Consider the following 14,385-nt stretch of genomic DNA (forward strand, 5'->3'; position numbering starts at 1 on the left):
CGCAAATATTTTGCATCGAAAGTGATAACTCTAAGGCGAGGTGGATAATCGACGACCTTGACACTTCGGTTTCGCATGTATCCGCGATTCCACGTGGTGTCGACGGCCGTAGGCGAAACGGCTGCCCCTCCTCGCGCGCCCTTCGTTCCCCAAATCATCTAACAGTCATCGACAGGTGAAAAAAGTGGGAGTCCGACGAAGGACAAAGCGGCGTACGAAGAATCGGCCTGCACACGATCAGTTGTCGTATCGCGCGGGTCGACAAACGTCTCGTGTCGCTGAGATGGTTTCGTCGATCACGATGTCCTGGTTGCTCCTGGCGACGTTGCTCTTCGCGATCGAGACCTCGGCGAAGAAACCGCTCGGTCCGATCCAGGAAGCCATCCAGAACGGCCTCGCGGGCCAATACGACTACGAAAAGTGCGTATGGAGACGAGGAAACGATCGTGATTCCTGCCCTGATCCCGATGTGCGCGTCTACCTTTACGCGAACAATCGTCCAAGGCGAGAACTCGACTCTAGGGAGTCGGATTGGCTGAGACAGGATTACGATCCGACCAAGGAGAACGTCCTTCTCATACACGGATACGCAGGTGCATTTAAACAATACTTGCTAAAGTTTGGGCACTCGATTTATGGAGTACAAAAACACTTGGTTCTGGTCTTTAAATTATCCTTTCAATTATTCTCTCGATTATTCATTAATATCTAATCTAATGGGACAACGATCGAGGAGACATCTTATTCACCACCTTTCTGCTTGCAAAATTGCAATAATTTTCTTTGTTCATTCGATTTTTACGATAATTCGAAGATATTTGGTCCCACTGTTGTAGGATTCTACTTTTTTTCTCTAAACTATCCTTCAGTTTCAATTTTTCTTTCAATTATTCGTTAATATTTAATCTAATGAGACTACGATCGAGGAGACATCTTAATCACCACCTTTCTGCTTACAAAATTGCTATAATTTACTTTGGCATTCTCTTTATTAAGCTTCAAGAATAATAAGATATTTGATCCCACTGTTCTAGAATTCAACTTTTTTTCTCTAAATTATCCATCAATATCAATTTTTCTTTCGATTATTCGATAATATCTAATCTAATAGAACTACGATTAAAGAGACATCTTATTCACCACCTTTTTGCTTGCAAAATTGCAATAATTTACTTTGGCATTCTCTTTATTAGATTTCTACAATAATTCAAAGATATTTAGTTTCACTGTTGTAGGATTCTACATTTTTTCTCTAAATTATCCTTCAATTTCAATTTGTCTTTCGATTATTCGATAATATCTAATCTAATAGAACTACGATTAAAGAGACATCTTATTCACCAACTTTTTGCTTGCAAAATTGCTATAATTTACTTTGGCATTCTCTTTATTAGATTTCTACAATAATTCAAAGATATTTAGTTTCACTGTTGTAGGATTCTACTTTTTTTCTCTAAATTATCCTTCAGTTTCACTTTTTCTTTCGATTATTCGTTAATATCTAATCTAATGGGACTACGAACAAAGAGACATCTTATTCACCACCTTTCTGCTTGCAAAATTGCAATAATTTTCTTTGTTCATTCGATTTTTACGATAATTCGAAGATATTTGGTCCCAATGTTGTAAGATTCTACATTTTTTCTCTAAACTATCCTTCAGTTTCAATTTTTCTTTCAATTATTCGTTAATATTTAATCTAATGAGACTACGATCGAGGAGACATCTTAATCACCACCTTTCTGCTTACAAAATTGCTATAATTTACTTTGGCATTCTCTTTATTAAGCTTCAAGAATAATAAGATATTTGATCCCACTGTTCTAGAATTCAACTTTTTTTCTCTAAATTATCCATCAATATCAATTTTTCTTTCGATTATTCGATAATATCTAATCTAATAGAACTACGATTAAAGAGACATCTTATTCACCACCTTTTTGCTTGCAAAATTGCAATAATTTACTTTGGCATTCTCTTTATTAGATTTCTACAATAATTCAAAGATATTTAGTTTCACTGTTGTAGGATTCTACATTTTTTCTCTAAATTATCCTTCAATTTCAATTTGTCTTTCGATTATTCGATAATATCTAATCTAATAGAACTACGATTAAAGAGACATCTTATTCACCAACTTTTTGCTTGCAAAATTGCTATAATTTACTTTGGCATTCTCTTTATTAGATTTCTACAATAATTCAAAGATATTTAGTTTCACTGTTGTAGGATTCTACTTTTTTTCTCTAAATTATCCTTCAGTTTCACTTTTTCTTTCGATTATTCGTTAATATCTAATCTAATGGGACTACGAACAAAGAGACATCTTATTCACCACCTTTCTGCTTGCAAAATTGCAATAATTTTCTTTGTTCATTCGATTTTTACGATAATTCGAAGATATTTGGTCCCACTGTTGTAGGATTCTACTTTTTTCTCTAAACTATCCTTCAGTTTCAATTTTTCTTTCAATTATTCGTTAATATTTAATCTAATGAGACTACGATCGAGGAGACATCTTAATCACCACCTTTCTGCTTACAAAATTGCTATAATTTACTTTGGCATTCTCTTTATTAAGCTTCAAGAATAATAAGATATTTGATCCCACTGTTCTAGAATTCAACTTTTTTTCTCTAAATTATCCATCAATATCAATTTTTCTTTCGATTATTCGATAATATCTAATCTAATAGAACTACGATTAAAGAGACATCTTATTCACCAACTTTTTGCTTGCAAAATGGCTATAATTTACTTTGGCATTCTCTTTATTAGATTTCTACAATAATTCAAAGATATTTAGTTTCACTGTTGTAGGATTCTACTTTTTTTCTCTAAATTATCCTTCAGTTTCACTTTTTCTTTCGATTATTCGTTAATATCTAATCTAATGGGACTACGAACAAAGAGACATCTTATTCACCACCTTTCTGCTTGCAAAATTGCAATAATTTTCTTTGTTCATTCGATTTTTACGATAATTCGAAGATATTTGGTCCCACTGTTGTAGGATTCTACTTTTTTCTCTAAACTATCCTTCAGTTTCAATTTTTCTTTCAATTATTCGTTAATATTTAATCTAATGAGACTACGATCGAGGAGACATCATAATCACCACCTTTCTGCTTACAAAATTGCTATAATTTACTTTGGCATTCTCTTTATTAAGCTTCAAGAATAATAAGATATTTGATCCCACTGTTCTAGAATTCAACTTTTTTTCTCTAAATTATCCATCAATATCAATTTTTCTTTCGATTATTCGATAATATCTAATCTAATAGAACTACGATTAAAGAGACATCTTATTCACCAACTTTTTGCTTGCAAAATTGCTATAATTTACTTTGGCATTCTCTTTATTAGATTTCTACAATAATTCAAAGATATTTAGTTTCACTGTTGTAGGATTCTACTTTTTTTCTCTAAATTATCCTTCAGTTTCACTTTTTCTTTCGATTATTCGTTAATATCTAATCTAATGGGACTACGAACAAAGAGACATCTTATTCACCACCTTTCTGCTTGCAAAATTGCAATAATTTTCTTTGTTCATTCGATTTTTACGATAATTCGAAGATATTTGGTCCCAATGTTGTAAGATTCTACATTTTTTCTCTAAACTATCCTTCAGTTTCAATTTTTCTTTCAATTATTCGTTAATATTTAATCTAATGAGACTACGATCGAGGAGACATCTTAATCACCACCTTTCTGCTTACAAAATTGCTATAATTTACTTTGGCATTCTCTTTATTAAGCTTCAAGAATAATAAGATATTTGATCCCACTGTTCTAGAATTCAACTTTTTTTCTCTAAATTATCCATCAATATCAATTTTTCTTTCGATTATTCGATAATATCTAATCTAATAGAACTACGATTAAAGAGACATCTTATTCACCACCTTTTTGCTTGCAAAATTGCAATAATTTACTTTGGCATTCTCTTTATTAGATTTCTACAATAATTCAAAGATATTTAGTTTCACTGTTGTAGGATTCTACATTTTTTCTCTAAATTATCCTTCAATTTCAATTTGTCTTTCGATTATTCGATAATATCTAATCTAATAGAACTACGATTAAAGAGACATCTTATTCACCAACTTTTTGCTTGCAAAATTGCTATAATTTACTTTGGCATTCTCTTTATTAGATTTCTACAATAATTCAAAGATATTTAGTTTCACTGTTGTAGGATTCTACTTTTTTTCTCTAAATTATCCTTCAGTTTCACTTTTTCTTTCGATTATTCGTTAATATCTAATCTAATGGGACTACGAACAAAGAGACATCTTATTCACCACCTTTCTGCTTGCAAAATTGCAATAATTTTCTTTGTTCATTCGATTTTTACGATAATTCGAAGATATTTGGTCCCACTGTTGTAGGATTCTACTTTTTTCTCTAAACTATCCTTCAGTTTCAATTTTTCTTTCAATTATTCGTTAATATTTAATCTAATGAGACTACGATCGAGGAGACATCTTAATCACCACCTTTCTGCTTACAAAATTGCTATAATTTACTTTGGCATTCTCTTTATTAAGCTTCAAGAATAATAAGATATTTGATCCCACTGTTCTAGAATTCAACTTTTTTTCTCTAAATTATCCATCAATATCAATTTTTCTTTCGATTATTCGATAATATCTAATCTAATAGAACTACGATTAAAGAGACATCTTATTCACCAACTTTTTGCTTGCAAAATGGCTATAATTTACTTTGGCATTCTCTTTATTAGATTTCTACAATAATTCAAAGATATTTAGTTTCACTGTTGTAGGATTCTACTTTTTTTCTCTAAATTATCCTTCAGTTTCACTTTTTCTTTCGATTATTCGTTAATATCTAATCTAATGGGACTACGAACAAAGAGACATCTTATTCACCACCTTTCTGCTTGCAAAATTGCAATAATTTTCTTTGTTCATTCGATTTTTACGATAATTCGAAGATATTTGGTCCCACTGTTGTAGGATTCTACTTTTTTCTCTAAACTATCCTTCAGTTTCAATTTTTCTTTCAATTATTCGTTAATATTTAATCTAATGAGACTACGATCGAGGAGACATCATAATCACCACCTTTCTGCTTACAAAATTGCTATAATTTACTTTGGCATTCTCTTTATTAAGCTTCAAGAATAATAAGATATTTGATCCCACTGTTCTAGAATTCAACTTTTTTTCTCTAAATTATCCATCAATATCAATTTTTCTTTCGATTATTCGATAATATCTAATCTAATAGAACTACGATTAAAGAGACATCTTATTCACCAACTTTTTGCTTGCAAAATTGCTATAATTTACTTTGGCATTCTCTTTATTAGATTTCTACAATAATTCAAAGATATTTAGTTTCACTGTTGTAGGATTCTACTTTTTTTCTCTAAATTATCCTTCAGTTTCACTTTTTCTTTCGATTATTCGTTAATATCTAATCTAATGGGACTACGAACAAAGAGACATCTTATTCACCACCTTTCTGCTTGCAAAATTGCAATAATTTTCTTTGTTCATTCGATTTTTACGATAATTCGAAGATATTTGGTCCCAATGTTGTAAGATTCTACATTTTTTCTCTAAACTATCCTTCAGTTTCAATTTTTCTTTCAATTATTCGTTAATATTTAATCTAATGAGACTACGATCGAGGAGACATCTTAATCACCACCTTTCTGCTTACAAAATTGCTATAATTTACTTTGGCATTCTCTTTATTAAGCTTCAAGAATAATAAGATATTTGATCCCACTGTTCTAGAATTCAACTTTTTTTCTCTAAATTATCCATCAATATCAATTTTTCTTTCGATTATTCGATAATATCTAATCTAATAGAACTACGATTAAAGAGACATCTTATTCACCACCTTTTTGCTTGCAAAATTGCAATAATTTACTTTGGCATTCTCTTTATTAGATTTCTACAATAATTCAAAGATATTTAGTTTCACTGTTGTAGGATTCTACATTTTTTCTCTAAATTATCCTTCAATTTCAATTTGTCTTTCGATTATTCGATAATATCTAATCTAATAGAACTACGATTAAAGAGACATCTTATTCACCAACTTTTTGCTTGCAAAATTGCTATAATTTACTTTGGCATTCTCTTTATTAGATTTCTACAATAATTCAAAGATATTTAGTTTCACTGTTGTAGGATTCTACTTTTTTTCTCTAAATTATCCTTCAGTTTCACTTTTTCTTTCGATTATTCGTTAATATCTAATCTAATGGGACTACGAACAAAGAGACATCTTATTCACCACCTTTCTGCTTGCAAAATTGCAATAATTTTCTTTGTTCATTCGATTTTTACGATAATTCGAAGATATTTGGTCCCACTGTTGTAGGATTCTACTTTTTTCTCTAAACTATCCTTCAGTTTCAATTTTTCTTTCAATTATTCGTTAATATTTAATCTAATGAGACTACGATCGAGGAGACATCTTAATCACCACCTTTCTGCTTACAAAATTGCTATAATTTACTTTGGCATTCTCTTTATTAAGCTTCAAGAATAATAAGATATTTGATCCCACTGTTCTAGAATTCAACTTTTTTTCTCTAAATTATCCATCAATATCAATTTTTCTTTCGATTATTCGATAATATCTAATCTAATAGAACTACGATTAAAGAGACATCTTATTCACCAACTTTTTGCTTGCAAAATGGCTATAATTTACTTTGGCATTCTCTTTATTAGATTTCTACAATAATTCAAAGATATTTAGTTTCACTGTTGTAGGATTCTACTTTTTTTCTCTAAATTATCCTTCAGTTTCACTTTTTCTTTCGATTATTCGTTAATATCTAATCTAATGGGACTACGAACAAAGAGACATCTTATTCACCACCTTTCTGCTTGCAAAATTGCAATAATTTTCTTTGTTCATTCGATTTTTACGATAATTCGAAGATATTTGGTCCCACTGTTGTAGGATTCTACTTTTTTCTCTAAACTATCCTTCAGTTTCAATTTTTCTTTCAATTATTCGTTAATATTTAATCTAATGAGACTACGATCGAGGAGACATCATAATCACCACCTTTCTGCTTACAAAATTGCTATAATTTACTTTGGCATTCTCTTTATTAAGCTTCAAGAATAATAAGATATTTGATCCCACTGTTCTAGAATTCAACTTTTTTTCTCTAAATTATCCATCAATATCAATTTTTCTTTCGATTATTCGATAATATCTAATCTAATAGAACTACGATTAAAGAGACATCTTATTCACCAACTTTTTGCTTGCAAAATTGCTATAATTTACTTTGGCATTCTCTTTATTAGATTTCTACAATAATTCAAAGATATTTAGTTTCACTGTTGTAGGATTCTACTTTTTTTCTCTAAATTATCCTTCAGTTTCACTTTTTCTTTCGATTATTCGTTAATATCTAATCTAATGGGACTACGAACAAAGAGACATCTTATTCACCACCTTTCTGCTTGCAAAATTGCAATAATTTTCTTTGTTCATTAGATTTTTACGATAATTCGAAGATATTTGGTCCCAATGTTGTAAAATTCTACTTTTTTTCTCTAAATTATCCTTCAGTTTCACTTTTTCTTTCGATTATTCGTTAATATCTAATCTAATGGGACTACGAACAAAGAGACATCTTATTCACCACCTTTCTGCTTGCAAAATTGCAATAATTTTCTTTGTTCATTAGATTTTTACGATAATTCGAAGATATTTGGTCCCAATGTTGTAAGATTCTACATTTTTTCTCTAAATTATCCTTCAGTTTCACTTTTTCTTTCGATTATTCGTTAATATCTAATCTAATGGAACTACGATTAAAGAGACATCTTATTCACCAACTTTTTGCTTGCAAAATTGCTATAATTTACTTTGGCATTCTCTTTATTAGATTTCTACAATAATTCAAAGATATTTAGTTTCACTGTTGTAGGATTCTACTTTTTTTCTCTAAATTATCCTTCAGTTTCACTTTTTCTTTCGATTATTCGTTAATATCTAATCTAATGGGACTACGAACAAAGAGACATCTTATTCACCACCTTTCTGCTTGCAAAATTGCAATAATTTTCTTTGTTCATTAGATTTTTACGATAATTCGAAGATATTTGGTCCCAATGTTGTAAGATTCTACTTTTTTTCTCTAAATTATCCTTCAGTTTCACTTTTTCTTTCGATTATTCGTTAATATCTAATCTAATGGGACTACGATCGAGGAGACATCTTATTCACCACCTTTCTGCTTGCAAAATTGCAATAATTTTCTTTGTTCATTAGATTTTTACGATAATTCGAAGATATTTGGTCCCAATGTTGTAAGATTCTACATTTTTTCTCTAAATTATCCTTCAGTTTCACTTTTTCTTTCGATTATTCGTTAATATCTAATCTAATAGAACTACGATTAAAGAGACATCTTATTCACCACCTTTTTGCTTGCAAAATTGCTATAATTTACTTTGGCATTCTCTTTATTAGATTTCTACAATAATTCAAAGATATTTAGTTTCACTGTTGTAGGATTCTACTTTTTTTCTCTAAATTATCCTTCAGTTCCACTTTTTCTTTCGATTATTCGTTAATATCTAATCTAATGGGACTACGATCGCGGAGACATCTTATTCACCACCTTTTTGTTTGCAAAATTGCTATAATTTACTTTGGCATTCTCTTTATTATGCTTCAACAATAATAAGATATTTGATCCCACTGTTCTAGGATTCTACATTTTTTCTCCAAATTATCCTTTAATTTCAATTTTTCTTTCGATTATTCGTTAATATGTAATCTAACGAGACTACCATCGAAGAGATATTATTTATTTTCACAACCTTTTTGCTTGCAAAACTGCACTAATTCACTTGGACATACTCACTTATCAGCATAAAATACAGTTACTCACCTATAAAATATCTTTTTAGCAAGAATAAATCTCCAATCTTTTCATACCTCGTTTAAACCAATATGGCATACAGCCAAAAGTAAAACTTTCACTACGGTCAATACTTTAACTAAAAGTTAAATACAGTGTTTCATTTCTGAGACACTGTGCATTTAAGGGTTGACATTCTTCTTCGACAACGTTGAAATACTTTTAAAATCAAGACATCCTTCGCCTATTAACCAAAATTCGCATCTCCAGGGGGCGACGACACCCTACCTATCGCCGTCCTCCGCGACGCTTACCTGAGAAACGGCAGTTACAACGTGTTCCTGGTCGACTGGGGTGCTTTGTGCGCGGCACCGTGTTACCCAGCAGCGGTGGCGAATCTTCGTCCCGTGGCCCGTTGCCTGGCCGGGACTTTAACGACCTTGCGAAACCTGGGCCTGCCGATCTCGAGGACAACCTGCGTGGGACACTCGTTGGGCGCCCACGTTTGCGGGATCATGGCGAACTTTCTGCTGTTTAGGATGCATCGAATAATCGGTCTGGACCCGGCCAGGCCTCTGCTGCGTCCCGGTTACGTGAATCGACTGGACAGCGGCGACGCCGACTTCGTCGAGGTGATTCACACGAACGCCGGATATTACGGGGAGAGCGGACGCATGGGCCACGTGGATTTCTGCGTGAACGGCGGCAAGGTGCAGCCGTTCTGCGAGAACAAACCGAACGATCAGCTGTGCAGTCACGTCTGGGTCGTTTGTTACATGGCGCAGAGCATCGACAACGGCGGCCTGGGATCCATGGCGGAGCCGTGCTCCAGAAGGTGTCCCTCCGGGCCCAGAATCGCTGTCAGGGCCGGGGAATACGTGCCCATGGGCCAGCACACGCCGATCGAGACCAGGGGGTCCTTCTGTTTCACTGGAAAGCACCCACCGTATTGTCCCAAGTACGGGAATGGACACGGTGACCCTAGGTGCTGCCTGCCGGACAAGAAGCCCGTTTCTTGGTAACAGAGAGGGTGAGTTTACCGGTTGCGGCATGATATGACATTCGTCGCGATGGACTGAATTCTGTACGATGTGCACGAGACGATTTGTGAACCGATGCACAGCTCTGAACGATGGTAAATTAATCGCGTCGGAGAATTCGGAAATTACTAAGGCGGGCTGCGAAGAAGTTTCGCTCGTGAAATGCGGTTTCGTGATAGCGACGCCATGTTAGTCAGTTTTGGGCAATACGAGATCCCAAAAAATGCTTCAATAACATTTTAATAAAATACTGATTGCTAATTTTTTCCAGCTTTGTGCAGTGGACGAAATTTCTATGAGAAGACTATTTGGTATAAAAATGGCTAGAATATTGATAGTATTATTGAAGAAATGATTAAAAAACAATAGAAAGCAGAAAATAACTAATATATAACATTTTTAAAGACTGTTTTTTAAGTCTTCTTGTGTGAAGCGCGTTTTTTCAGGCTTTCTTATGGAATTTTTTGTGAACAAACTGTAAGACCTTTCGCAGTCAAACTTACAAGGTTTATTTATACGAATTTCAGTGATATTTTAAAATTTTTTAGATGAAAAAAAGTTAAAATTGATATCACTGTATAATCTCAAATTCCAGCCATTCTATTTGTTTGAAATAAATAAACATGAAAGATTCGTAATTAATACGAGTTTAGTTATAGCCAAATTCCGACCACTGTAACATCTAGAAATAATGTATGATCGAGCAACCATTTCAATGCTACGATAATGAAAAATTTGTATATACTTGGAGAGAAGGAAAAAGGTAAATATGATCGAAGAGATGATTTTACGGAATCTGTTCTCGCGGTAGAAGAGTCAATGACTGTACATAAGTATGTTTCGCAACCAGAACTTTCAGAAACCGAAAACCATTGCATATTTAAGGCAGACACTATTAATCTTGACTAGTTTCTCTATTAAATCAGCCATCGGGAAGTCAACATTTCAAAAATTAATAGAACGACGCTATTTCGAACAGAAGTATTTAATTTCCAGGCCTTTTTCCTTTTCTTGGAACAGTTAAATATAGAAAATATTCAGAATTTCGAACCGATCGTTTTCAAATTTTATTACGATATTTTCAAGATAGTACAAAAGAAATTGATTTCTTTATTTGAAATTATATTAATCCCACGTAATTGTAAAATCAACTTTGTCACTCACCTATACAGAAGGTGAAGTCAGCAAGATATTAAAAAAGGCTCTTCCACAGCTCCATAGTACACAGTGTGTCCCATTTAAATCCATTTCCTACCCAAGCACCATATATGATGCACGAACGTTTCCCGTTGACACACTTCCGTGCGTCACATATGATGCACGAGTATGTACTCGTGTATTTCAGGACAGCTTCCTGAAAGAAACATACAATGAATTAGTATATATATTAACTTATTGTAATATTAAACTTATAACATTAACTTACAATATTAATAGTTATAACACAGTATTAAACTTCAAATATCAATATTATAATATGTTGTTCCAAAAGGAACGAACATTTCCGTTTATCAGTTTTACACCGAGCCAACCTAAATTTATACTTACTATTTTCATTCGTTTTCAAAAAACAATCGTTAATCGTAAACATTGAATTGGACGTGTGTCAGAAACTGTCAGCGATATCGGAGAATATCTCAGAAGAAAGTTGCGGGAAATATTAGTCCCGATTATTTTCATAGCTGTAACCATTATACTAGTTATGGGCACGGTGTTTACTCGAAATTGATTTTGCTGAACTAATCGACGAGCACAGGTGTTCGCGGACAAGTGGACCTTCGTACGGTACCACGAAGCGTACAGTTCAAACTCGGAATGCGATTGCGTATTCGGACACGGTACGTGTCGTCCGGAAAAATCTCGTATCCGTGATCTACCGACCGATCGATCCCGTTACCCGCTCCACTGAGCCGCCATAAATGTATTCCAGACAATGTCCATTGACCGGACAACTGTTTTTCAATCCATCTTTGCGAGCGTCATTGTGTAATCGATCAATTGCTATGACACGCGCGTTCAAAGTATAATAAACGACTTCGCACACCGAACGAACCGCATACTTGAAATATTTAACAACTTTATTATGCAATTGTTACTAGATTAACTATGCTTCCACGAGAAAAAACATTGAACGCAATAACCAGAGAAATATTTTTTTTAACGCCTAAACAATATTAATACGGAGTATTACTATTAAATAAATATTTTTTGTATGATGTACACGGTAACTATTGCGAGCAATCTTCCTTCCATTCGTCGCTATCGCGAACAATCGTTTTGTAAACGGATAGCATAAGAAAAGACTTAAATTATAATGTTCGTTTGCGAGTAGCTGTAAAGCCTTTTCGAACTAATTGGAATTGCTATCAACAAAAATTATGTATACGATCTTGGTACAAAAGAAATAGTAATTAGACGTTGTTGAAGATGAAATAACTCATACTGTATGATATGTAATCTATTATGTACAATAACTAAATATACTATGTTGTATTATTACTTGTTTACATTTTTCAGGGAAGCATGCCTCTCCACAAAACTTTCCAAATTTTCTAGTTATTTGAAATATATGTTAAATCTTTGTTATTTTAAGAGAATAAAATTTATATTGAATTTATTGCTCTGTTGTGCATTTCAAATTCTATTTTTCATGATAAATGTAGTTTTTGGACTATCATAATAAGTATTGCAAGTCATACGTCGGAAGCAAAACTACTAAACGTGATGCTTGGGGCACACAGGACTCACACAGCCCGAAGGGAAAGTATATGGCCAAAAATCGGTCCGACGCAAAACGTGTTAAGGCTTTCGAGGTTCTCACGAGTCCGGCGGTTCTATAAAAACTAGCTGGAAACATTACTATGAGCAATTTCGCTGAAAGACTTGAAAGGGAACGTATTGAGAGAGCCTATCGTTATACGGAAGCTCGTCGATGGATCCAGACGTCGTTGAGTAGCCGACGAACCGGCGCCCCCGCTGATTCAAAAGTGTTTCGGGAGACATCGATACTGAAAGTCGGAGGGATCCTCGAAAGGGCGACGTATAGACGCGACACGATTCTTAACTACAAGAACTCGTGTCTGCAGATTCTTACCTCCTCTTGAGAGCCGTGGTTTCCGAAATTTGCCTAACAACGATACCTTCCTCCCAGGAACATTCTTCTCTTGCGAAGGATATCGATGTAACGTCTAAAATATCAATAATATATTAGATCAGTGCTTTTTAAAATAGGGGATGCGACCACCAGACAGATTACAAATACTATTTATTTTCTCGTGCAAGAATTTTGTGAGCACTATTTACCCAAAAACTTCGTTGAAATGATTCTGAATATTCAATGAGTAGTTAATTTAGCCAATGAACACAACTTGATCGTAAATTAATTTAAATAAATCTAAGAAAAATGATTTATTTATGAATCTTGGTCGCAGAGACTGCCTCCTAAGACTTAAGACACTATTTGGCTAGTACTTATTTCAACATACTCAATTTAATTTTGTAATTAATTAATAAATGATTCCATCATCTTTGGAGTGTGAAAAAATAAAGAAAATATGATGGGTTAATATTTTTGTTCGACAACTCTACCTTGTTTAATATTATTTTATTTTCTAAATAGAAATCGTTTTTAAGTGGTTTAGGGTTTCTAAATGCGGAAAAAAATGGGAATTAATACGATCTTGCGCGGAGATATAAATTACAACGCGAGGCATTCGTATAAAACGTAATTTATTACAACGATAACGCACAGTAAAAAAAAAACACCGATTTCCTTAGACTATGTATTATAAGTAACGATAATGTACATAAAAATATTTTGACCTTTCAAAAATCCGAATACAAATTTATCGATAAAAATACACATATACATGATATGCATAAATGCACACAAATTATTAAAAAATAATACAGCGTGTATAATACTGGCAGACTGTATTCTTTTGCATGCTCTGCTCGTTCGAAGCATGTCAAGGAACCTAGTGTACAGTTAATAACAATAATAATTACATTAGTAATAATTACTTATATGTTCAAACATTCGTCCCTTTGGTAAAGGCACTATTATTTGTACTTATTTACATTCGCGCGGAGTAAATCCATAATATAAGGCACTGATTCTCTTTTAATTATTGCTTTCCATTACGTAACTCTTTGATATCTTGCTTGCTCATTTTTCAAATACGAGCGAAGCACATAGGTTTCTTCGTTAACTATACAAACTCAGGTAAAATAGAATACATCTATTGGAGCATTCGGAGCGAGGAATCCTTCCAAACAGTCGAGAAGTCATTGGAAATATCTTTGGTCGTTTTCCAGCAATCGATACAAGGATAAAAGGTAAAAGTTCGAAAATATTCTATCTCGTACGCTTGCTTAAGGCACAATATTTTTTCAAAACCCCAGAAGTGCATTCTTTCAGAAGCAAATTCCTTCAACATGCGAAATATACAAATTCAG

At 33.2% G+C, this 14,385-nt stretch overlaps 1 protein-coding gene across 1 annotated transcript; it reads left to right on the forward strand.

Annotated features, from left to right (window-relative positions):
- Positions 1–283: 283 nt before the first annotated feature.
- Positions 284–9,909, forward strand: LOC122401358 (phospholipase A1). Its single transcript, XM_043403437.1, has 2 exons — positions 284–593; positions 9,158–9,909. Exons 1-2 carry the CDS (start codon positions 284–286, stop codon positions 9,907–9,909), a joined length of 1,062 nt encoding a protein of 353 aa, XP_043259372.1.
- The last annotated feature ends 4,476 nt before the right edge of the window (positions 9,910–14,385 follow it).

This window comes from Colletes gigas, unplaced genomic scaffold (genome assembly GCF_013123115.1).
Source record: "Colletes gigas isolate AHSC1104 unplaced genomic scaffold, ASM1312311v1 Colletes_gigas_Sc00024, whole genome shotgun sequence".
Taxonomy (NCBI): domain Eukaryota; kingdom Metazoa; phylum Arthropoda; class Insecta; order Hymenoptera; family Colletidae; genus Colletes; species Colletes gigas.

What these genes read in the sequence shown, in the direction of transcription:
- LOC122401358 (XM_043403437.1), top strand. Translation starts at nt 284, where the DNA reads ATGGTTTCGTCGATCACGATGTCCTGGTTGCTCCTGGCGACGTTGCTC. An exon ending in TCTCATACACGGATACGCAG is followed by an intron (nt 594 to 9,157) that starts GTGCATTTAAAC and finishes TCGCATCTCCAG; the next exon opens with GGGGCGACGACACCCTACCT.